Genomic DNA, 23,575 nt, shown 5'->3' on the forward strand with positions numbered 1-23,575 from the left:
ATTCTACATTTGGACATACTGTAAGAGTCACATGTAAGACAATAACATTTGCACTTGGGTATTCTTCAGTATCTGGATATCCGAGCATGAAGAGAATCCATAGTCCAGCATTATCAATAACTGTGAGCCTATGCTGTGCCTATCACTATTCCAGGTACTCTACACCATTACTTCCAACTCTCCCAACCACATGTGAAAAAACAGATACAGTTACAGTTACTCAGATGAGGAAATGGGAGCACAAAGAGGTGATGGAACTTGCTCTAGGCTATGAAGCCAGCAAATAGTGGTGGCTCCCCACGGGCTGAGTGTTCATCTTGGAGATGAGCAGACTATATAGATTCTGTCTACTGGCTGTCCCTCCAATGAGACTAAATTCTTTTTATTTTGACATAAGCCTGTAAGTTGCCTAACCCAGAGGCTGTGTAGCCATCCAAACCTGACAGTCGGCAGAGAAAGTCTCCTGAAGTTGTCCAGGTCCCGTAAATGCCGAAACTGATTAATGCACGGTCCAGTCCTGTACCTTTGTAGGGTGTTCATCTGATTTCCTAATTTTTAAATAATAGGTGACTACGTTTGCAAAGAAGCTATATGATTTGGAAAATGACATTAATTTGAATCTAAAGAAAGAAGCATACAATTTTTATTAATAACTAAAAAAACAGTTTCTGCCTCTCTAGATGAAAAGAAAGTCACTTTGAAGGGCAATCAATTATCAGCCTACCTGAGGAAAAAATGTGTTACTCCATCTCTGTCTGAGGGACTACTGACGAGCTTTAAGTTTAACTGTCGTCATTCATTCATTCATGGCACCATTACTAAGTTCCTCTTTACGCTATTCTCTAAGCATTATGAAAATGACGCATGTGTGCAATATTCTACACTCATCCACATGTTAGGCAGCTTACGTCATCTCTGTGGTTGCTGATTAGATCCCTTAGACAGCAGGGTGCAGGCAAGTGCTTAACAACTGACTCTCTGAAGACAGACGGTCTGGATTCATAGCATGTGCTGCTTACTGTGATGGAAATACTCCTAACATGGCTGGAAATACTCCCAACAAGGCTGACATCAAGCATGATGACATGGAACTTGGATATGAGAAGAGACACACACCATCAGCTCTCAGAGCACAGCTCAAATATATTCCTTTTACACAAATGGTTCTCGGTTGGTGTCCCTGTACCTGAGCATCACCTGGGAACTTGTAGAAATGAGAATTTTGGGGCTCACCCCAGATATGAATCACAAACTAGAGGTTAAACCCAGTAATCTGTACTTTTAACACATGTTTCGGGTGATTCTGATGTATGCTATTAGAAAACAACTGTTGTATGTCTGGCCCTGGTAGCAGGATGCCTGTCTATAAGGAACCATGATGTTCTGTCAGATGTAAGAAAGAAAATGAGAAAACCTACACACCACTTCAGTTCTACTGGAAAAGGAATAATTACTACATCTTCGGTTTTCTTAAACACACTTAAGCTATGCTAGCTACTCTCTCCAGACATAATTCCATGAAATAATTGTTCTCATTTCCATCCATTCCAGATACAAATTGACATCTGAAATCAAATGTTTTAAACCAAAATTATACAATAGAAATAGTAACAATGTATGATTATTTTTCCCTAATTTAACAGATTTCACTTTACTAAAATAAACAAAATCTGTTCCCATCAATCTTGAAAATTAACCAAGAAACTGAAAAGATGCACCTCATGAACAAAATTATTCCCCTATGCCATGCTCCGATAGCACATTAAATAATGCATGATTTGGAAAGCAAAGTTTTACCAAAGTAAACCTCATATAACATAAAAGCATGCAATTAAACTGAACTTAAATTTTCTTCCCAAAGTTTGTAAGAGGTAAGAATGTGTAAAACTACCCCTTGTAAAACATTAGTGTGCTGTACTTTTAAAGAAGTTATGTAAAGTAGAAACACACCAAGATTTGAAAACTTAATTCAACCAAACAAAATATTTACTAAGCAACTTATGGGAAAGCTGATGGCCACAGTGTTATTGATGGATTTTGCTATAATGATGGGAAGTAGCACCTTTCACCAGAGTTCACATTCTAATAAGGCCTGAGTAAGGTCAGAGGCACTTAGATAAATGCCAGAAAATTAGTAGGAGCAGAATTCAGACTTGGAACAAATTTCAAGTTGAAGGTGAAGGAAAGAAAAAGGTCAAGAGTAACTCCGCTACACTTATTATGTCCAAAAAGATGGGGATGCGTCTCAATGAAATTAGGAATGTGATAGGAACACAGCTTTGGGTGAAACAAAAAACTGAGTTTTGGACATTCTGAATTTGTGATCCTAATAGCTGTCATAGTTTACTATTTGGTACACATTGTTTTAAATATCTTACACATATAAAATCATAAAATTCTTACCACAATCCCACAAAGACAGAGCTATGATTTATTATGCCCATTTACCACGTGAGGCCCAGAGAGCTTACGCAATTTGTCCAAGACACATAGTTAACAGATGGCAGAGCTGGGACTTGAATCAAGGAAGACTGTTTGGAGCACCTGCTCTTTTCTATTACGTCAATTTTATTTTTGAATGGTAATGACATTCAAATGAGTCAAAAATCAAAATGATATAAAATGGTATTCATACACAAGGTGTGCTCCCACCTCACTTGCTGCTCTCTATCCCTGGTATTTTCTTCATGAAAATACATGGAAATACAAATACATATATTCATTTACCCATCTCTCCCTTACTTTTTTTCCTTATTATTAATTTTTTTTGTGTGCAGGGAAAGATTCGCCCTAAGCTAACATCTGTTGCCAATCTTCCTCTTTTTTTTTTCCCTCCTCAAAGCCCCAGTGCATATTTGCACATCCTAGTTGTAAGTCCTTCTAGTTCTTCTATGTGGGATGCCACCACAGCATGGCAACTGACAAGACAGGTGGTGTGGTTCTGCAACCGGGGAAATGAACCCGGGATCCTGAAGTGGTAAGAGAAATGAACTTTAACCACTTGGCCATCACGGCTGCCTCACTTTCTTTTTGCTTTTGAACTGAGCAATATACTTTGGACATCTTTCAATATCATACATAGAGAACTTTCTCATTCCCTCCCTCTCTCCCTTCCTTTTCCTTTTTTTTTTTTTGTTTTGGCAGGGGAAGATTTGCTCTACGCTAACATCTGTTTCCAATTTTCCTCCTTTGTTCTTCCTTTCCCTCCTCCAAAGCCCCAGTACATAGTTGTGTATAGTTGTAAGTTCTTCTGGTTCTTCTATGTGAGCCACTGCCATGGCATTGCTACAGACAGAGAAGCACTGTGGTTCTGAGCCTGGGAACCGAACCCTGGCCACCAAAGTGGAGCACACCAAACTTTAACTGCTAGGCCATTAGGGCTGGCTCCCTTCCTTTTCCTTTTTAACCACACATTCCATTGTGTGGATGCACTGTAGTTTATTTAGATAGAAACTTGGGTTGTTTCCTAACTTTTGTTTTTTACAGCCAATGCCACAGTGAATTACTTTGTGCACACATCATTTCTATGTCTTCAGGTATATCTGTAGGATAAATGCCAAGAAGTGGGATAAATATTTCCAAATTGCCCTCCGTTGACCTTGTAAACAAGCCATACTTCTAGTGTTAATATGAGGATTGAGGGTACACTTTCAACTCCTCTGCTACACTCCAGAAACAGATATCAGAAAGATTTTCCTATATTGCTAGACGAGAGATGAGAATGAAGACAATGTGAGTGAAGAGTGAGAACAGAGCTGAGTGTAGAATTAAATCTTCATAGTGACCTTATGAGGTAGGTGCTATATTATTATTTACGGATATGGATTCTGAGACACTGAAAGATTAACTACTTTGCGTGAGTTTATATACTAGTAATTAGCCAAGCCTAAATCTGAACACACACATAGCTACTATGATTATTACTTGTCAAACACTAGATTTTTGTAGCGTGTTGAAATAATGTTCTCAGTGGTCTCTATTTCACAAAAGCATTTTTTTCTATTCCAAACTGGAATACTAATACATTCATATATTAAATATATTTTTTGTATACGTATATTGGATCCATATCAATCAATCAATGTATCTGTCATCTCTCTATCTGAATTCTAGCTAATTGTTACTTATTTTCTTTCACTTAAAAATAATGTAATAACTTTTCTTGATTGTTGTGCCATCAACTAGCAACAAGAAATAAATGAAAGTTATGCTTTCCCTGGACCTCACGTTATATGTCTCCATTAGGTGATCTGCAAGCAGAAACGGGAATTTCTGGCTCATAACAGAAAGTGTGCAATTGGATATTACTTTTTATAAATGTCACAGGGTATGTTCTATTGTTATTTAGGCAAAAATGGTAATGAACATAAATCCCAAATAAGCTCTTTATGGTAAATCCTCACTTGGATATAATCACTTGGATTTCTACAACTTATCTGGAAATATTTTAAATATATTTTAGACGAATTCTAGCTTTAATAAGCCAACCTCAAGAATCTTTAGTATAGTTTCTGAGAATTCCATGATGTTTCATTGCATAAAATAAAAAAACCAAAAACAAAAATGGACCACAAAATCAATATTCTGAAATCTTTTTATGGGCTGAAACAAATTGAAGCTATATAATTTAAGGCCTAGCAATATCTAAAATGTTGGCACTAATTCATCATCATTTGGCGATGAAATAACTACTGTATTCCACTTGGAAACCAATAATTATGTGTTGTTGCCATGCTCTAAATAGTCCCAAGTGGGTTAGCTCACTACCATTCACGGCTATAATTAGCATTCAGTTTTCCAGAACTGTCATGAAAGGTCAAATGAAATGTGAAGGCTTTTGAAGCACATTGATATATATATATATATGTATGCATATAAATAAGATCAATAATATAGAGGCCAGTGTCTCCACTCTATGTCTCAATCTATGCCCATAAACTTGTTGCCAAGGGAGTTTGCCTACAGATGCATTTTGTTCACCACATATTGTGTTTTTTAAAAATGTGAATTGATATTTAATGAAGGGAAAACTCTATACTTAAAAAAGCCAGATTTCTGCCTTTCCTTGAAAAATCAAGAGTTCTGGCAAAACCTGGGCCCACATTTTCACATGGAGTTTCTCCGGGAGAACTGAGTAAATGTGGACTAGCCCTGTTTCAACACAGATTTGCTTTTAGTTCACTCCAGTCACAACCATTCCTATTATATCACCAATATGAAAGCTATTTGTAATAGAAGAATACTTCTCTGAAAAGTTCGGTCTTCTAAAGAGTAAAAGGATGAGAGCATATCCTTTTCTTGCAATTGGACTGCTTAGTTCATTTAAGATACCTGCCTGGAGAAACTGTATGATTTTGTGACCCTGCTCAAAATGGTGGCAGTTATTTCTACATGTGAAGAAATTAAGTGGGTAACTTATCTGCAGGATGGATAGAAAATTGGTGTTGAGACCCAAGAGAGGAGCTCTGAAGGTGAGTCTTATGCAAAAAGCACACTTCTGGCAAAATGTATGCCCCAGGAGTACCATCCTTTTCACATCTTCAATATGTCATCAGTATCATTATATTATTAGATAACTTTCAAAATGAATGATAAGATGAACTATCACATATCGTATGCATCCATTGGCTTATTACGTGTAAGCTCCCCAAAGGCAGGGGCTGTGTTCTTGAAAGCTTAGAAGAGTGTCTGGTTCACAGTAGGTGCTCAATAAACAAGTGTGTGAATGGTAACTTTAAATTATTCACTGTGCTGGGAATCCTGCAGTGGTTTCTCTAGAGCTACTCCCCACCCATCTTCACCTTGCTCTGAGCCCTGGGAGGCTCTGGTGTGAGCTACATTACCAGGCTCAGTGGATTCCTTGTTTTCTGACATCTGACTTGGCCAAAGGGAAACATGGGCAGGAGATCATTGGGAGGAAGGAGAGTGGGGTCGAGATTTAAAACCCTGGTTCCCTCCCTGAGGGCTGACTGCATCCGTCCACCGAAGGTCACAGCTCCACTCAGGCAGTCCTCTCCACGATTCCTTTTCTGAGCATGGATTTCCATAACTGCTGCCTCCCCTCACCCTTTCAAGCACATGGGTAGTAAGAGTGTCCCTTATTACTAGCCCCAGGTTACTGTACTATCCCTAGCAATATTTGTAAACAGTCCCCTTATAAATCTCTCCCCAAATTATCCAACTTGAGCATGCCATCTGTTCCTGCCAGGCCTCTAACTAATTCACTTATCATAAAGCTCGCTGCAGCAAAATTATTCCCTCCCTTCCCTGTTACAAAATAATAGAGGAGAAACAGTTCTTCATTGAACAATTGTTTTCACCTTTACCAGTAACTGAGAGATCTTCACCTGTAAATGGCAGAAGCCGGGTGAGAGCCGGTGTCGTAGCTGGCACGAACACGTCCCCGGTAGAGCTCTACGGCAATATGGTCTTTGTCACCCTTATACAGCAGGATTCCACTGTCTTCATCTGTGGCAATCTAGTAGGAAGTAAGCTTGACATTAGTAGGACGTATGTTATCCAAACGTATTTCATCAAGAAGAAACTTGATCGCTTAGTGAAGAGTTTTTGCTATGGTTTATTTTTTCCTTATGGCTATGAGAAAATAATAATCCATGCTGAAACAATTACTTGAAAGGTGACCTGTTCCTAAATTACTTTGTTGCAAATAAATTCAGAAAGAACTTTAAAAAGAACAATAACAAATACACGAACACCTTAAGTGTGGTTAGAACTTTCTTTGCTGGAGATTTTTATTTACCTGCTCTTTTTGCTGCTGTTATGGGTTTTATTTATGGCATATGTGAAATGTGACTTCATTGAGCAAGAACGTTTTTCATATTCCATATGAAAAAACAAATCATTTATAGCTATGGCATGAACAGGGGGAAATCTCTGTTTTTCATCCTGCTTTCTGGCCTTTCCCGGCTTTTGAGGACCAGTTCAGTAAAACTTAGGACTTAAGCCTGAACACCACGGGGTACTTCTCATGACAATCTGGTGTGGCCAATGCTGGGAGGTAGGGAGACATGCTTTTTAAAGGAGGCCTGCCTGCCTTCCAGAGTCTCATTCCTCATGACTTCTAAAGAACCTCCTGCCTCAGGATCCCTCACTGGAGTGTCAGAGTAAACCAAGCAAGAAGGAGTGGGCTCTAGAGGAAATTGGCTAAAGTCATTTGAACTCAAAACATACTAAAATATTTTGCTACTCAGATAAAACAAACATGCAGCCCCAATTTGCCCCACGTAAAGCACCTTAAATTTATTACCCCTAATCTAGTCTAACTCCTTCCACAGGGGTCTGAATGCCTTGCTCAAAGGGACATTGTGACTAGGTGGAAAGACTTACAGTAGTCCCCCTTTATCCACCCTTTTACTTCCTGCTGTTTCAGTTACCTGTGGTCAACCTCGATCCACAAACATTGAATGAAAAATTCCAGAAATAAACAATTCATCAGATTTAAAGTGCTTGCTATTCTGAGTAGTGTGACAGAATCTTGCGCTGGCCCGCTCCATCTTGCACAGAATGTGAGCCATCCCTTTGTCTACTGTATCCAGGCTGCATGTGCTACCTGTCTGTTAGTTACGTAGTAGCTGTCTCGGTGACCAGACTGACTGTCGTGGTATTGCAGTGCTTGTGTTCAAGTCACCCTTATTTTACTAAATAATAGCTCCAAAGCGCAAGAGTAGTGGTGCTGGTAATTTGGATATGCAAAGAGAAGCCATAAAGTTCTCCCTCTAAGTGAAAAGGTGAAAGTTCTCAACTTAATGAGGAAAGCAAAAAAATCATACGCTGAGGTCGCTAAGATCTACAGTAACATCTTATCGTACATTATTATACTTGTTCTATTTTATTATTAGTTACTGTTAATCTCTTACTGTGTCTAACTCATAAATTAAACTTTATCATACGTATGTGTGTAGAGGAAAAAACATAGTATATACAGGGTTTGGTGCTGTTCGTGGTTTCAGGTGTCCACTGGGGGTCTTGTAACGTAACCCCTGTGGATAAGGGAGGATATTGTCCAGTAAAATTTGAGTTTGTTAATTTCATGTCCGTTCTGAAAGGCTCTGGGTGAAGAGCTAAAGGCACTGAGTGAATATCTGCCAAGCCGTGTTCTGTCTCCCCTGCGCTCTTCTCAGCTGCAGGTTTCCTAAGAAAAGCCTTCCTCCTGTGCAGAGCCTGAACTGCAGAGACATAAACATAAATGAATCAAATGCCTTTACCCGAGCACAAAACAAAGGGATATATTCTGTTGCTGTGTGTTTTGTTTCATACAATCAAGTAGTCAATAAAAATACCGGGGTCCCATTTAGTTTCGGAAAATATAAATGTTGGAGAGAAGAATGACAAACTTTTCCCACAAGCAGCATTTTCTGTCTGTGCTGTGCTGTCTATTTAAGAAATAATATCACACAAACTACCACGGTTGTTTATGCTTTGAAGGTGAATTGGCTTAAGAAGAGATCAGCTCTTGCTGGTGGGGGAAATCTTACCTGCAGAGTGATGTTCGTTTGAGGCCGAACCTTGGCCGAAGGAATTTGAAGATAAGACTCTTTGTTTACAAAATTCACACTGACCAATTTTTCACACTTCTCTCCCTGGTAGCCAGGCAAACACTGGCATATTGGCTCATTTATCCTGATGATGCACTGAGCTCCATTCTGACAATCAAAATTATCACAGGGGCTGGTACGAGGGAGGACCATGGGTGGAGAAAATTCACAGAACAAGCCACTAAAGAGTAAAGAGAAAAAATACGCTAATTAGATTTTACTTAATTGCCAATGTGAATTGAGTTCTGTAAGCCCTAATTCTACAAATGTGTATTTCTACTTTTACCTGTATCCTTCAGGGCAGATGCACGTATAGCCGTTTACTGCATCAGTGCAGTGGGCTCCGTTTTTACACTTGTTATCTTGACAGTCATCAAAATCAATGTCGCAGTGCTCGCCAATATATCCTGGTGTGCAGTCACATCTGTTTGAAAAAGCAGGTAAAAAGTTTCAAATCCAACTGAGCCAAAATAAGTAAAACAGTTGCATTCCATCTAGACAAAAATGGCACCTCCTTTAAAAAGCTGATTTAGAACAGGTTCATAGAGCCTAAAATTAATAGATACCTGGAAAATAGTGCTGATCTGCAAAGTAGTCCATGGTTTCTCACCGTGATCTATCAGAGGAATGGGGATTTTACCTCTCTGACGATAGTGAGAATCCACGATTCAAGTAAGAATAGAATAGTTGCACCAGGGTTCATCCCTTCCTCCTTCCTTTCCACTCTCCCTCCCTCCCTCTTGCCCCACTTTATTTGCCTACAGTGTCCTCTATTTTCGGCTCTAATTGATTTGAGCTGCTGAGATGACAAAAGTGCTTTGTTGTAAAATTTACTAAGAATATTAAGCATCTTTTTAAGAACAATTAACATTTTAATTTTCTAATAGAGACTGGATACATTGGAATAAAATATAACTTTATGAAAAGCAAATATTTTAACACTGAATGAGTCCCTAATTCATCACGAATCCAGATAAGCATAGCACTGATGGTGAAGAACCAAGGATAATAATACAGCTGATGTTCTCTGAGTACTTTCTCTGTTCCCCGTTCTAACCACTTCGCATATACGGGTTCACTGAATCCTCTCCATAGCCCTGTGAGATCAGTGATACCATTACTCTACTCTATAGGTGAGGAAACTAAGGGACAAATGGGCTAAGTACCTTACTTGAGGACATTCAACTTGTAAGTGTCACAGCCAGGAGCTGACCCCAGCAGTCTTCCAAGAGAGCCTGGATTTCTAACCACCGCACTATGCTGTTAGATAATTCATTCCTCAGGGCTCCCTTTAAAATCTGTCCTTCTCTAGTGCTGACTGCTAGAATCTTTACTATGTCACCAAGGACCCAGGACTTTAGAGCTGCCTGAGGAAAGCCATAGAGCATGTGCAGTGTTTTCAAACTATACTTTGTGGAGCTATGGGGGACCATGGAACCCCTAAAGATATGGCTGTGGAGGGGGAGGGGGCTTCTGGAAGCTTCCCTCTGCTCTCCCCTCTCCCCCAACACTCTCTTATTGTCACTTATTAGTTTTACACATTGGGCTTCCATGAGCGTTTCTGTTTTGGGTTTAAAAAAGGGTTCACTGACTTTAAAAAACAAATAAACCAGGAAACTTTGTTCTACCCCTACAGAATTTGGACTGTGCAGTGAGACAGAACTGCATTTGTATCCTGGAGTCATCCTTTAAGTGTATGTAATCTTCACTGAGTAATTTAATCTCTGTAAATGTTCATTTCTTCATCTGTAACATGTACACAATAATTCCCATCTCACAGGTTTGTTAAAAGATTAAGTAAAACACTATCTGTAAAACAATTAGTATAGTGTTTGATATCTAAAGTATGATCAACAAACGGTAGGCTTTTAAAAATAATTCTATGTAAGTCTTTATAATTCTATAAAAGTCTTTATGGTTTAGTCTATACTAATTATCCACTTTTCTATTTCCAAGCCATTAAGATTTAAGTGAATGAGGATAATTAAAAACACCCAAGTGAATGTGGACATTACCGAATGCCAAGGGTTTTGTCTGAAAATGCAAAATCAGGATTTGAGAGTTAGTGGAGAGCTGATGAATTAAAATAAATGGGAGTATATATACCCTCTCAGGGTAACACACAGACTTTCAGCTCTGCATGTATGAATTTAGAAATAAATTGAACTCACTGCATAAACACGATTGCTCTAGAGCCAGTGGTTTTAATGCTAAATCATAACAAAGCAAAGCAAACAGCAAGTCTGAAGTTAAATGGATCCTAAGTGGCCACAGACATTCTCAATTGGATGGACAGGACCTGAGAAAAGAGCTTCCATCAGTGTTAATGTGAGCAGAGCCGCTGAAGTGCCATGCATTAAAAGAGAGAAGAAACGCTTTGAAACACTCTGAATTATTTATCTGAGAAAAGAAATCAAAGTAAAAGATAAGAGAACCACACATTCACCACAGTGACTGTCTAAGAGCTATTTTATATTCTCTTCTCTACAAATACCATTTTTCAAGCCCATTAGAACTTAAAGTCATTTATGACCAACATTTTTGTCTTTCTTTTGCTCCTCAGACTGGGTTTCAAAACAGGCAGAAAACATTTAATTAAGAATTCCTTAAGCTTTGTATTAGCAATAAAACCTATCACATTTCCTCAACTCTATTATCTGACAAGGAGAGAGGAAGAAAGCAAAGAATATAAAATACACTGTTTAGAAGCCCAGAAGTTGACTAAGTAAGATGCAGGCTTGAAAATACTGCTTATGGCACATCATGGTCTAAAAATATCTCAAAGCAATTTAGGAGATTTACGAGGTGTATAATAAAGCAGGGAAAATAACACCAGCTCTGTTAGCTTAGTCATAAGGAAATGAAGTTGAAATAACAGTACAACTTGTCCAAACATTTGTCAGTAGAGATTCTTTAGCAACTTCACATAGTTTTGGTTTTTAAGTCCCTTTTCTTTTTGCAACTCTCTTTCCCACAATGTGCAATTGTTTATAAAATGGGAGCAACAGCATAAACTATGACTTAACCTGTTTTCTGCTGAATTACATACAGCTGTAAAACAAGCTCCCAAACTACTGCTGAAAACCATGGGTTCCCAAATCAGCTAACCCATACTCCAGCAAGATGTACTTTTAAGAGTGTGCAATCTAATTGATAGTAACAGAAGATATTGAATTAAGGATTAGTCTTTTTGAAGAAGAATTCCCTTATTTTTTAATGGTTTCCATTAAGTCTTACTAATACTTTTATAATTACAAAGCACAAAACCCTGTGAAACCTGCATAGCAGATGAGCAGTTCTGGAAAACCACTGGATTTACTGACTAATTTCTCTGAGAAATGATAATAGTTGCTATGGAAGTGATGCACTTGCAATTTGCCAAATTCCATTGTGGGCAGATCAAAGACATCAGGAGTTGAAATAATTTATGTACAGTATTAGGATGAACAAAATGCAACGCAGAATTTTATATAAAAGAAAGATTTCAATAGGAGTTTTGTTTTTTGCGTAGGGATGTAAATGAAAATGTAATGAAAAATAGAATCAAAAGCATTCTTTTCTTTTTCAATAAGGCATCAAATGGAAGCAGCAGGTGCTATAACTTTGTATATTCTAAATTGATGAATTTTAAACCCAAATGAATCAAAAGAACATTCTCTAAATAAAACTTGAGAATAAGTGCTTTGTTCAGATTGATCTTTGAAAGGCAACGACAGTCTGGTGATACTGACCCCAGCTCCCACTCAACTTAGAATGTCTGATGATCTGTTGACAAGTGTCAATATGTCAGAGTCCCAGTTCAAATCCCATCTCCCCTTATGAAACCATTCCTGACCTGAGTAACTTTGAATTCTCTGAATCCTATGGCAATTAAGTCTGAGTCATTCCACCGAAAAGACAGAGCATGTGAAAGTGAATAGGTATAAAGCACTACAAAACCATAGATGGTATTATCACCATGTGCCCTGGCCCATGGAGGTGCTCAATAAATATTAGGTGAAGGAAGAAATAATGCTATTTGCTAATTGGCTGATGTAAACACAGCTCAACTCCTGAACCCAACTGAGATTCCTGAGAATTCAGCTTACTTTCTATAACAAACCAACTATAATGTTAACAAACTATAAAACTTCTTAGTGGTAACCTGTAATAGAAAAGCCAAAAATAAAACCCAGCTCCAGTTTTGCCAATGAATAACACTGAGATCCTGGACAGCCACCCAACCACTCTGGATCATGGTTACCTCAGGTTTAAAATGAAGAATTTGGGACAAATGAACTCTAAACCACTGCCAGCTCTAAGAAGAGAGGTTGCTGTTGATAGACCCTTAAAACGTTTCAGATTTGCGGCAGAGGCATCATTTAATTTGATGCCAAATATATTTCAGGAAGACAGCTGAGGAGGAAAAAGAAGTGATTTTGAAGCTTGAGATCAACTCAAGAAGCCCACTGTAAAGTGACTGTGTGCTTTATCATCCCACACAAGACAAATTTAAGGTGAAAGGGGCACAACTAATAATTATACTGAGACAACAGGCATAAACTGGTACGGTCGCGGGGCAACCTGGGACATATGGCCACTCAGTCTTCCTCACCTTGGACAGTTAAAGTATTATTGAAGACCAAAAAATTTTCAGATACGTTAAGTTAAACTCTCTATTTCATCACAGACTTACATTCAGATAATAAAGCACCTAGTAGATATGACAAATTTATTTAGCCTTTAAATAAATTTAAGCAAACACAGTCAAAGGTAACTTTATTTCATACATGACTTCCCAGGAAGAGTCATGGAACAAAAGGAAACACTCTCTTTTATTTAGTTCAGTGTACTAAAAAAAGTCCATGCTGTATAAGAACGTTTATAAAAATGCCCTTGACACTAGACAGAATGTCCCTTTAATCCTGAGCAAAGGTGCGAAGCCAGGTCCTGAAAGGAAGGAGGAGAAGAGGTGTTCCTAAAAGAATAGCCCCCTCCCCTGACTTGGAGCCCCAAGGCAGCCTCTGACTTACTTGAATCCCTTTGGGGTCAGGATGCACTTGGAGTCGTGCTGGCAGGGGTTCAGGTCTTGGGCACAGAAGTCCAGCTTCTCCTCACACAACTCACCTGTTAACACAGCAAACAGTGTTAGTCCACGGAGAAGGATTAACAGGCTTCCCGCCAGCAGGCCGTGTCACGGGCCTCAGAGACAAGCGCAGCTCATTAGAGGGAAAACAATCACAAGACATGCAAGCAGAAGATCCAAAATGCTGGTTTTGCTGCTAAACAGTCTTATGATTTGGGACAACACAACTATTCTGATCTGTGACTAATACGAGCCCCTTTAGAATATACTATTGGAATTAGGAGAAGGAAATCGGAATGGTTTTCATTTCTATTTATTTATTTTATTTTGGACTTTTTTTTGAGGTATAGCATATATCCAAAGGATAAACGAATAGCTAATGAATATTCATAAGCTGAACCCATTCACATAACTGGCATCTACATCCAGAAACACCATTTACCAGCATCCCAGAAGCCTCATCACAGGGTAACTAACCACTATCCTGACGGGACCATAGATTAGTTGTGCCTGTTTTCCAGTTAGACATAAACAGAATCATTCGGGATGTATCCCTTTATGTCTGGCTTATTCTGCTGTTTTATATTTGAAAAAATAATCCTCAAATCTTCCTAGTCTCCAGTGTCTTATAAGTCTAGAAGAAAAAGGCTTTGTTTCCCTCTTATGAATTATGAAAACAGCTCAACAGAATACTCCTTAGCTACATCCACCAGATAGAAAGAAAAAAGCCAAAGAAGAATCAATCTAGATAAAGAACATATGCTTTTTTCTGAGTATCAGCTAGCTCATAAAAAATAATTTTTATCAATAAACGAGAGCTAAGAGCATAACCATGCAGATTCTAGAAAGTCTATGTCAAACTGCATGTCTGACTATTTCTTAGAAAGTCTCTTCAGATACAAATAACATGGTTATATTTCATTTTCAGATATATTAAGCCAAATATGATTTTTAGTGAGAAAAATTTCCCAATCATTGTGTGAGATATTAAGGTGACTAGAAAGATGTAAAAGAAAAGAGTTCTTCTCTCCTTTTCTACTTTGCCTTTAAATTACTTTTTAATTATTTTATATGCAGTAAATGAATGAAGTGACACATCTATAGGTTGCTGTTCATTTCCAAGAAACTATTAGAACTTTTATTTTTCCAAAGTGTGTGGATTTAAACAGCAGTGGTTAAAAAATCAGGAATTTGTAGTATATCCCTTTGTTACAAGACTGTCCTTTTAAGGTAATACTTTGCTAATTGGTAGAAATAGTTGTTTAACAACTAAATGCAGCATATTATTTACACTTAAAGCATCTTTTTCCATGATGGAAATATATAAATGTACGCATCTAGGCATTACATTAATTTGGTGTGTAGTAAGTTAGGTTTTTTTTCCTGTCTCTTAAAGTAAGTGATTGAATTGAAAGTTTCATATACTTCTTCTATAAGAAGGTTTTCTGTCTCTAAATCAGTGATACAAAAGTTTTTAACAACATATACATGATGAGATATTTATAAATAGGGTTTATTTTCACAGCTTTCCACTTTCAATTAGTATTACTTTAAGTAACATACCTTGATGGAATTTATTCATTATAATCTATCAGCCTATCATGATGAAATCACTTTCAGTCTTTTAATCAGCTCTATCTGGTTGGCTAGAGACTGTTTACAGCAGTCTATATCCAAGGCAGTTTGTAAAAATTAAAAATAGAGAGGGAGCATTTGAAATAGATAATAAATGTCATTCTACGTATCTTTCACTTTATGCCCAACTAAGAAATTGTTTTAAAAATGATAAGAAAGGGGAAAATGTTTTAGTTCTTATTCACTTTGATACAATTCCATCTAACCGAATCCAATCCAATTGTCTAAACTGTACTTCATAAGAATTTACTACAGTCATGGTCTGCATAATGATGTTTCGGTTGATGGACTGCATGTATGATGGCGGCACCATAAGATTAGTACCATATAGCCTGGATGTGTAGTAGGCTATACCATCTAGGTTTGTGTAAGTACACTCTATGATGTTCGCACAACGACGAAATCACCTAATGATGCATTTCTCAGAACTTGTCCTTGTTGTAAGTGACACACAACTATATATGACGCTGTGCTAGATGCTGAGGTTAAAAGGATGAATGTAATGGACTCTGCCCTCAGTCAGCTCCCAAGCTACCAGTAGAGAAAGTCCGAGCTGAAGACAGAACAGAGAGAGAATTTCATCTCTGACAGAAGAAAATAGAGTTGACCCTTTATTCTCCACCAGGTATTTCTCCATAAACTTGACGTAGAAAGGAGTGAGAGAGGAGATGGTTTTACGAAACTGTTGGCTAAACAGACTGCCAAATCTGCAATCAACAGCTTTAAGACTAGGCATGCCAATCTGAACGTGAAAAGCTAGATTAATGTCAAATATTCCGCATCTTATAAGGAATCTATCTTATAAGAATAGCATAGCAGCAATATTAATGATTGCTAAAGTTGCGTAGGATATCTCTTTGTGACCATTACATAGCTACACATCTGACTCTGGTGAGACTGGTTGATTACTTCAAAAAGGATTTGTCTCCCTTTAAGTATCACCAAACATTACAATATCAACGAATGTTACAAAAGCATTCTCTGCATCCCATTACTGCCTAACTCACTTTTAAAGCCCATCTTCCACCCTATACTTGTCACCTGCTTCTGTTCACTATTTTAATCTCAACTGCACACCTGGGCTACTGATATTTCCTTTAGCTTTAATAACATTAGTAATTTCTGTTGTCAATTTTCTCATCCATGATATGTCCCCTTCTCTAAGAAATCTTCCTGGATCTTTTCAACCATTTTTAGTTTACCTACAAGTTTTATATGTCATGTTTGCTTGTACCTATCTTATGGCACTTATATTATACATATTTATTGACTTGATGAACATTTATATAGTGCTTACTACCATGTATCAAGACAGTTCTAAACATTGTGCAAATATGCACTTAATGTTCACAACAACCTATAAAGTAAGGTTGTAGGGTTGCACTGTCTTAGAAGCATTGGGCATTAGTAGTGTTTATCTCATTCCCTTTGTTTGATTGTAAGATCACTGAGAACAAACACTTGGCATATTTATCTTTATATCCTTCTAAAGTATCAGGTTGTGACTTACTAAAATAATAGTTATTGAAAGAAAGAATCATGCTTTTTAAGGCAGGAATTCCATGTTGTTGACCTATATTCAACTTGGATTTGATTTCATGCTTTTGACATTTTTCTGTTTAGTTTTTACTTAATAATTAGTCACTCATCATTAATAATAACATAGCTTATACTCTTCCCTTTAAACATTGCTTAAAAATTTCCCTTTCTGAATTTTAAAATAAATGTTTTCATTGGACTATTTCTTTAACTTGTTCTAATTGTATTAGATTCTGCTGTATTTGAAAGAAGGGAGCTTTTAAAATACAAGTATTTTCCCACAGTAGGCAGACTTTGGAGCTTAATATGGGAAATGTAGCAAGCCCCATAGACAAATGCAGGATTTCACATCTTCTTCTCAACCAGTAAAGGAAAACTGGACATCTGCAAGCTGCACTGGCTTTCCAGGAAGAAAGGAAATAAAATGCACTAACAGTAGTGCACTCATATGCTTTTAGTTACTATGGAAAAACTTTCTCCAAATCTCACAGTATTGAGAGGACATTATGCAACTTTTCCTTGGTTTTTATTTTTGGCATACGTGTAGTCAGAACCAGTACCGAGTCAGTAAAAAAAAATCAAGTAAAAATGACGGAAAATAAGGTGAGTGAATTTGCTTTTTTGATGGTCCAGGGCCTGAGATAATATCATCAATGGTTGCTTCCCTTCCTGAGATGATAAAAATGTGGGGTGACAGAAAGGACAGATAGAAATGTTCTTTATTCTACTACACATAGTACCGTAATCTGTTATCCTACGAGCAGGTCTTCATGAGTTTAACTTGGCATCAGGAAAGATAAGCCAGCCTGCCAGAGTGGTTAAGGGCAATGTAGTTGAATACAGGTTAAATTTCAGTGCCCATGAACCTATTATGAGACAGGGGTCTAGACACACCTTGATTCCGTAATTTGGCTCCAACCGACGCCACTAAATCCCAGGAAATCCTATTTATTTGCTTTCAGCTCTAGACCCTTAGATGTCCCCAATGACAAAGCAACAGCATGGAACACAATGATGTCTGCCATTTGTGATTTCACTTTTGATCTGATGAGCAAATTAATTTCCTCATGCTTCCAGTTTTCAGCCTTTTTGTTGATGAGAAGTTAAAGGTGTGTATGTGTGTGTATGTAATATGTATTGGTTGTCTGTGTTTTGGAGAAGAAGCAGAGAATGTCAACCAGGGAGCCTGCTGTTTCCTCTTCAGGATAACAGGGGTTAGGGAATGATCCACTATAACTTGTGAAGAAAAGCACTGCACGTCCTACACAGATGTGTTTTTTTTAAGAAAGCGATGATATCTAGTTTGTGGATCGCCTCTTCCTCATTGTGTCTGTCAGGTTAAGTGTGACATAGAGTGGGATTGCAAATGGACAAGCTCTACAGTTACACTAGGATGACCTTGGAGGGAGCAAGGCAAGAGCGATGCCAACTTCCCTAAAAGGGTTTGATTCCTCAAGGCCTGCTCTTGAGGAGAAGATAGAATTCATTACTCACTGAACATCTGCAAACATGGCTTTTCTGAAGAATTTTGATGTAGTGGTAATGTGACCATATATCCTGGGTTGCTTAGGACAGTCCTGGTTTACACTTGTTGTCCCAAGGTAATTATCAATAGTGTCCCCATGCACCCATACAGATGATTTGGGTGGTAAACATTATGGGCACGTTGTAGGTGGAGCAGTAAAAGTTGGATGGTCATAGTTAATGCTCTGTTTGGAGTGAAGAGTGAACCAGCATAAAGAGATCCTAGGGAGAAACTATTCTTATTGGGTGAGATGACGTGGGCTGCTGAGTTATTGCTTGGAACGGCCTTCTGCAGCTTATTCAGTATAAAACAGTGGACTGCTTGCAGAGAAGTGAACTATTTTATTGTTCTGGGTCCCAATTTTTCATTGGTAAAATGAGGCTCTGGAATTGGAATTGAAGTTGTGCAAGGTCAACTGTGGCTCTAAAAAGTCTTTAAAAAAAAAGGAAAATGATTCTAAAGAGATGGATAATGCAGAGAGCGAGTCAGCAGAGGGAGCATCACACTTAGCTGTACAAAACAACATGACTGCGTTCAGTGGTAAAAAGAAAGTGTCAGCACGTGCCCAGAGCCCCCAAGGTACCAATATCGTGAATATTCTTGCACTGAGGCAGAAACCTCAATGCACGTTGATGGTTCTTATGGGAAACAGCACTTGGAGTTGCCCTTGTACTCCTGCTTCATTTTAGATCCATGAACCAAATTGATTTTAATGTTCCTTCCTTCTTAAACACAAGGGGTCCTTCCTTTTATCTTCGTTTGTACTTCTTGTATCTTAAGTTATCTTTTTGTTTACATTTCTTATTACCACACTTACTGAGATAGTTTTAGAACTATTCTACAAACTTCTTCCATGATACCTATTGGGTGATCTGCCTATGGCTTTTTCTAATGGTTCTGATAGCAAATCATATTTTTAACATCATCATGTATTTTGAGTGTCAACTATGTATGAGAACCTCTGTTAATGCTAGGAGTATAATGGTGAACAACAACAAGAAAAAAATGATACCCCTTTTCTCATGGAGCTTAGGTTTGAGAGGAGGAGGAGAAAGATATTAATCCAAACCTTTCAGAAGTAACTATAAAATTGCCTGTATGATGAATGCTAAGCAGAAAAATGTCATGGTGCTCTAGAAGGGGGACTGACTGTAAGAGCAGCTCTTCCGAAGAAGTGAGACTTGGATGTGAGGGTGAAGAGGGAATGATGAGCACTGGCAGAGGCTCTGTGCAGTAGGTGGCAGGAGAATATGAGCTCTGAGTGATTGGGAGTGAGCCTGGGAAAGCATGGTGCCAGATAAGGCTACAGAGGTTGGCAGGGGCCACGTGGTAGAAGGTCTTTACTCAACGAGCAATGGGCTGCCATGGAAGAGTTTTAAGTTGGAGGATGGCCAGATGACATCTGGGCTTTGAAAAAAACATTCTGGCCCCAGTGGAGGATGGACTGCAGAGGGGCAGATACAAATGGACATGAGAGATGACTTAGCTAGCACTCAAGTGGTGGTAGAGGAGATATGGATGGCCAGGAGAGCTGTTTAGGAAGCAAAACAGATGGGAATTTGTGAAGGATTGGATGAGGGTAGGGGGATAGAGGGGGAGTTGTCTGGGACTTCTAGGCTTCTGGTATGTGTTTTTGGAACTGCCTTTCAGTGACATGGGGAACAACGAAAAGACCAGGTTTTCTGGGGGCAAAGATCAAGAATTTTAAATACAGCGATGTGGTGTTTGAGTTTAATTGTGTCCCTCTCTCTCTCCAAAAAAGATATGTTGGAGTCTTCCAGTATTTCATATCTCAGAATGTGACCTTATTTGTAGATAGGGTCTTTATAGAGGTAATAAGGTCAATATGAGGTCATTAGAGTGGGCCCTAATCCAATACAGCTGATGTTCTTATAAGAAAGGGAAATTTGGCACAGAGGGAAGATGATATGAAGAGACACAGGGAGAAGATGACCATCTACTGGTCAAGTAGAAAGCCTAAAATGGATCCTTTCCTCATAGCCCTCAGAAGGAACCAACACTGCTGACACCAGGATTTCAGACTTTTTATTTTTGCAGGGAAAGATTCACCCCGAGCTAACATCTTTTGCCAATCTTCCTCTTTTTTTTCCTCCTCCCCAAAGCCCCAGTGCATGGTTGTATATCGTAGCTGTAGATCCTTCTAGTTCTTCTGTGTGAGCTGCCACGACAGCATGGCAATTGATAGACAAGCAGTGTGGTTCCACGACCAGGAAACTGGGCCACTGATTCAGTGAGAGTGCCCAACTTTAACCACTAGGCCATTGGGGCTGGCTCTGATTTCAGACTTTTAACCTCCAGAACTGTGAGGCAATAAATTTCTGTTACTTAAGCCACCTAGTTTGTGCTACTTTATTATAGTAGCACTAGCAAACCAATATGGGTGGTAAATTCTAAATTATAAGAGGTTTCCAGTGGGAAATAAAGCTTTATATTTATCCCACTATTTCTCTTCTTCTTTTTCTTTTTGATTCTTATGTCTATTTCCTTTATTTCATTCCATGTGGCTGTCCTCTCCTTTGCCTGAAATTTTCTTTTTTGTCTCTGAGCTTCTCTAACAGAGTCTGTAATAAGTGATGCACAAGGAAAGGAAGTGGCCCATGACCATGACTTCTGCACTTCAAGAGTCAAGGTCTGAAGGGAACACAGCAGAGTGGTTCAACCCTACATTTGCTACCAGGACTAGAAGCCTCTCTGCAAAGCACTGTGAGTCTTGGTTGACTTAGACCAATCAGCTTTAGCTCTCTCTCCAAGGGGAGTTGGTGTTAACAGTTAGGGTCCGCAGTACCGGCTGCAGTACAACAGTAATGAAGATACTCCTCCCTTTGGGGTGTTAAAGGTGACAAAAGCAAGAGAATCACAAACCATTGTGTTTTGTAGAGGGGGAGAAAAGTGAGTCCAGTGTCTTGTTTCATCAACTTTACAATAAATTTGGAGATTGGCTTGAATTTGAATGATAGCTGCAATTAATAATAACTACCAATATTTCTACTATCATTAATTTAAAAAATAGTAATCTTGAAAGTATTTTATTAAATTCTGTCAAAGACATCAAAGCTCATGAGAAGTGGAGGATACCTGAGGTGAATCATGTCACCAATAATGATTTACATTTCTCACACACACACTCAAATTCCTTAAACATGCTTTTTCTTAAAAAATACTGGTTTAACTCATGGCATTGCTGAAAATTCTTAACTGTCTTGATTCTTTGGCAAATCAATAAATAATGAAGATATTATATAGTCCATGGGAGTTAACATTAACTATTTCCTGAAACTAGAAAGAATAGTCTAAAAGAAAATTAACCACTTAAAATATGATTAATTTACATGTACTCTGGAGTGAGAATTTCTTATTTGACCAAAATGCAAAGCTGCTTTAGTTAATAATTTTCATAATAAAATGTTGGGGGGAAATATTTTGAGCTAGATCCAGCAAATGATTAAAGGATGTGCATGACAGTCTTTACTCTGGAGAAGCTATAATCTGGAAAAACTAGATAAATAAGATAACATGCTGATTTCCCAGTATCCCTTAAGTTTCATTTGGTGACTGGAATATGGACAGCATCCTGCCCTAGAAACTGGCTAAATGGCTTATTGTTTTCATTTATTATTAAAAATTATACTATCCAGTCCTAAAATTCATTATTATCTCTAAAGAGACTTCTTCCCTTGGTAAAGTAATCTGTGCCATTCAGACAGAAGAAAGTTTGAAGAGTCACTGAATGCATGATTCGCTGCTTTCTATCTGCCAAGAAATCTGGGCAACAGCGTGTCTCACCCAGGCTTTTCTAGTCCTCAAAGCCTGCCTAATAGAAATGAGGTTGATCATTTTGTCCCTGGATTAGGATTTCCAAAATTTTCCAACTCAAATCATTCTGTTTAAAATATTCGTTTGTTTTATATTAATAGAGCAACAAGAAAGGGTAGATTTGAATGAATAAGCATCTCTTTTCAATTTTTCCAAAAGCTGCTTTGTAAATTCAGGTTGGGTATGTCTAAAACAAAAACAGTTTTAGATGTGGGTTCATGGCATTGCTGAAACATTTAACTGTTGCTAGTTCTTGCTAATATAACCAGATTAGTTTCTTTTTTTCTCTGAGGCAGAAGAAAATCTCACAGTCCATTCTGAGAATCATGGATGTATACAGGAGGTGGGGAGGGCTCTGGGGCTGACACTGCAGCCTGTTCTTGTTCCTATTCATAAATTGGACCAAATTACTTTTTTTTTTTTTTTAATATGAAAGGATCATTAATATTGATAATAATGGAAAGAGAACTTATGACAGCAATCTGAATAAGGAGACCAGAATTCGAGTGTTAAACTTAATCAGTTATGACATTTTGAAATATACTTGTAACAAGGGAGGAAGTCCGTTTGAATTCCTGAGAGAATCCCCAGGACAACGATTTTTGGAGGGTCAAATGCATCATTCTTCAAATATTTGCATTTTGAGCTCTTGCTTGGCTCAAGAAAAACCTGAAAAAAAGGGTACTCATTTCACCCTACTTGAATTGGTACAGCAAGGGCAGGTATCAACAAAAGCAATCTGTTAGGTAAAATAAATTTGATTTGACTTCTTAAAAGTACACTACTTGAGGGCAAGGGATAAATACCTTTTTCATATATTTTCACTTCTCCATTCCCACTGCATTTACTAACAAATTGTCTGGCACAAACTAGATACTTGATGGCTGTTGAAAAATGTGAAATATAGCACTTATTTGATTGCTTCCCAAAGAAAAATATGTTTTGAATGTTAATGAAGGAGCTCCAGATGGCATAAGGGACAGTGTAAGGGAGCAGAGAAAATGAGGAAAACCGGTAGCAGATTTGTGTTCTGAGATCCCAGCCTGAGGTCCACCCATGCCGGCTAGGCTAGATGGGTACCTGTTGACTCAGATATGTGTACAGTCTCCTCTGCCAAATAATGACCATCCCAATGGGAAGTGGAGAGGATGAACTCACCAACTGAGGAAATGTGAGTGAAAGCATTTAAGTGGAATGTTTGAGAAAGGTTCAAATAAATGGACCTGAATGTTTCCCTTACTGAATTAAAAAAATTCCATACACTTCCTATCAAAAAACTGTGCATTTCCCCTTTCTTCATTTATATAAAGAAAACCATTTTTCTCCTCTCACAGACATTGCAGTGTAGCAGGGACGGCTGAACCGCAGTAGATGGTGGACACAGCTGATGGGATTATAGAAGTCATCCCAGGACAGGCTAAT

At 38.2% G+C, this 23,575-nt stretch overlaps 1 protein-coding gene across 2 annotated transcripts in view; it reads right to left on the reverse strand.

The window, feature by feature from the left end:
- The window catches only part of SLIT2 (slit guidance ligand 2), a 358,526-nt gene that overhangs the window by 14,181 nt on the left and 320,770 nt on the right, over positions 1–23,575 (reverse strand). For both annotated transcript variants that reach the window (XM_003364734.5, XM_001498194.7), the window contains 4 exons: positions 13,568–13,661; positions 8,842–8,979; positions 8,496–8,736; positions 6,348–6,478 (listed from right to left, as the gene is read on the reverse strand). In XM_003364734.5, coding sequence (XP_003364782.1) covers positions 6,348–6,478; positions 8,496–8,736; positions 8,842–8,979; positions 13,568–13,661 — 604 coding nt within the window. The remainder of the gene's footprint in view (positions 1–6,347; positions 6,479–8,495; positions 8,737–8,841; positions 8,980–13,567; positions 13,662–23,575) is intronic.

The sequence above is a fragment of the Equus caballus genome, chromosome 3 (assembly GCF_041296265.1).
Source record: "Equus caballus isolate H_3958 breed thoroughbred chromosome 3, TB-T2T, whole genome shotgun sequence".
NCBI classification, from domain to species: Eukaryota; Metazoa; Chordata; class Mammalia; order Perissodactyla; family Equidae; genus Equus; species Equus caballus.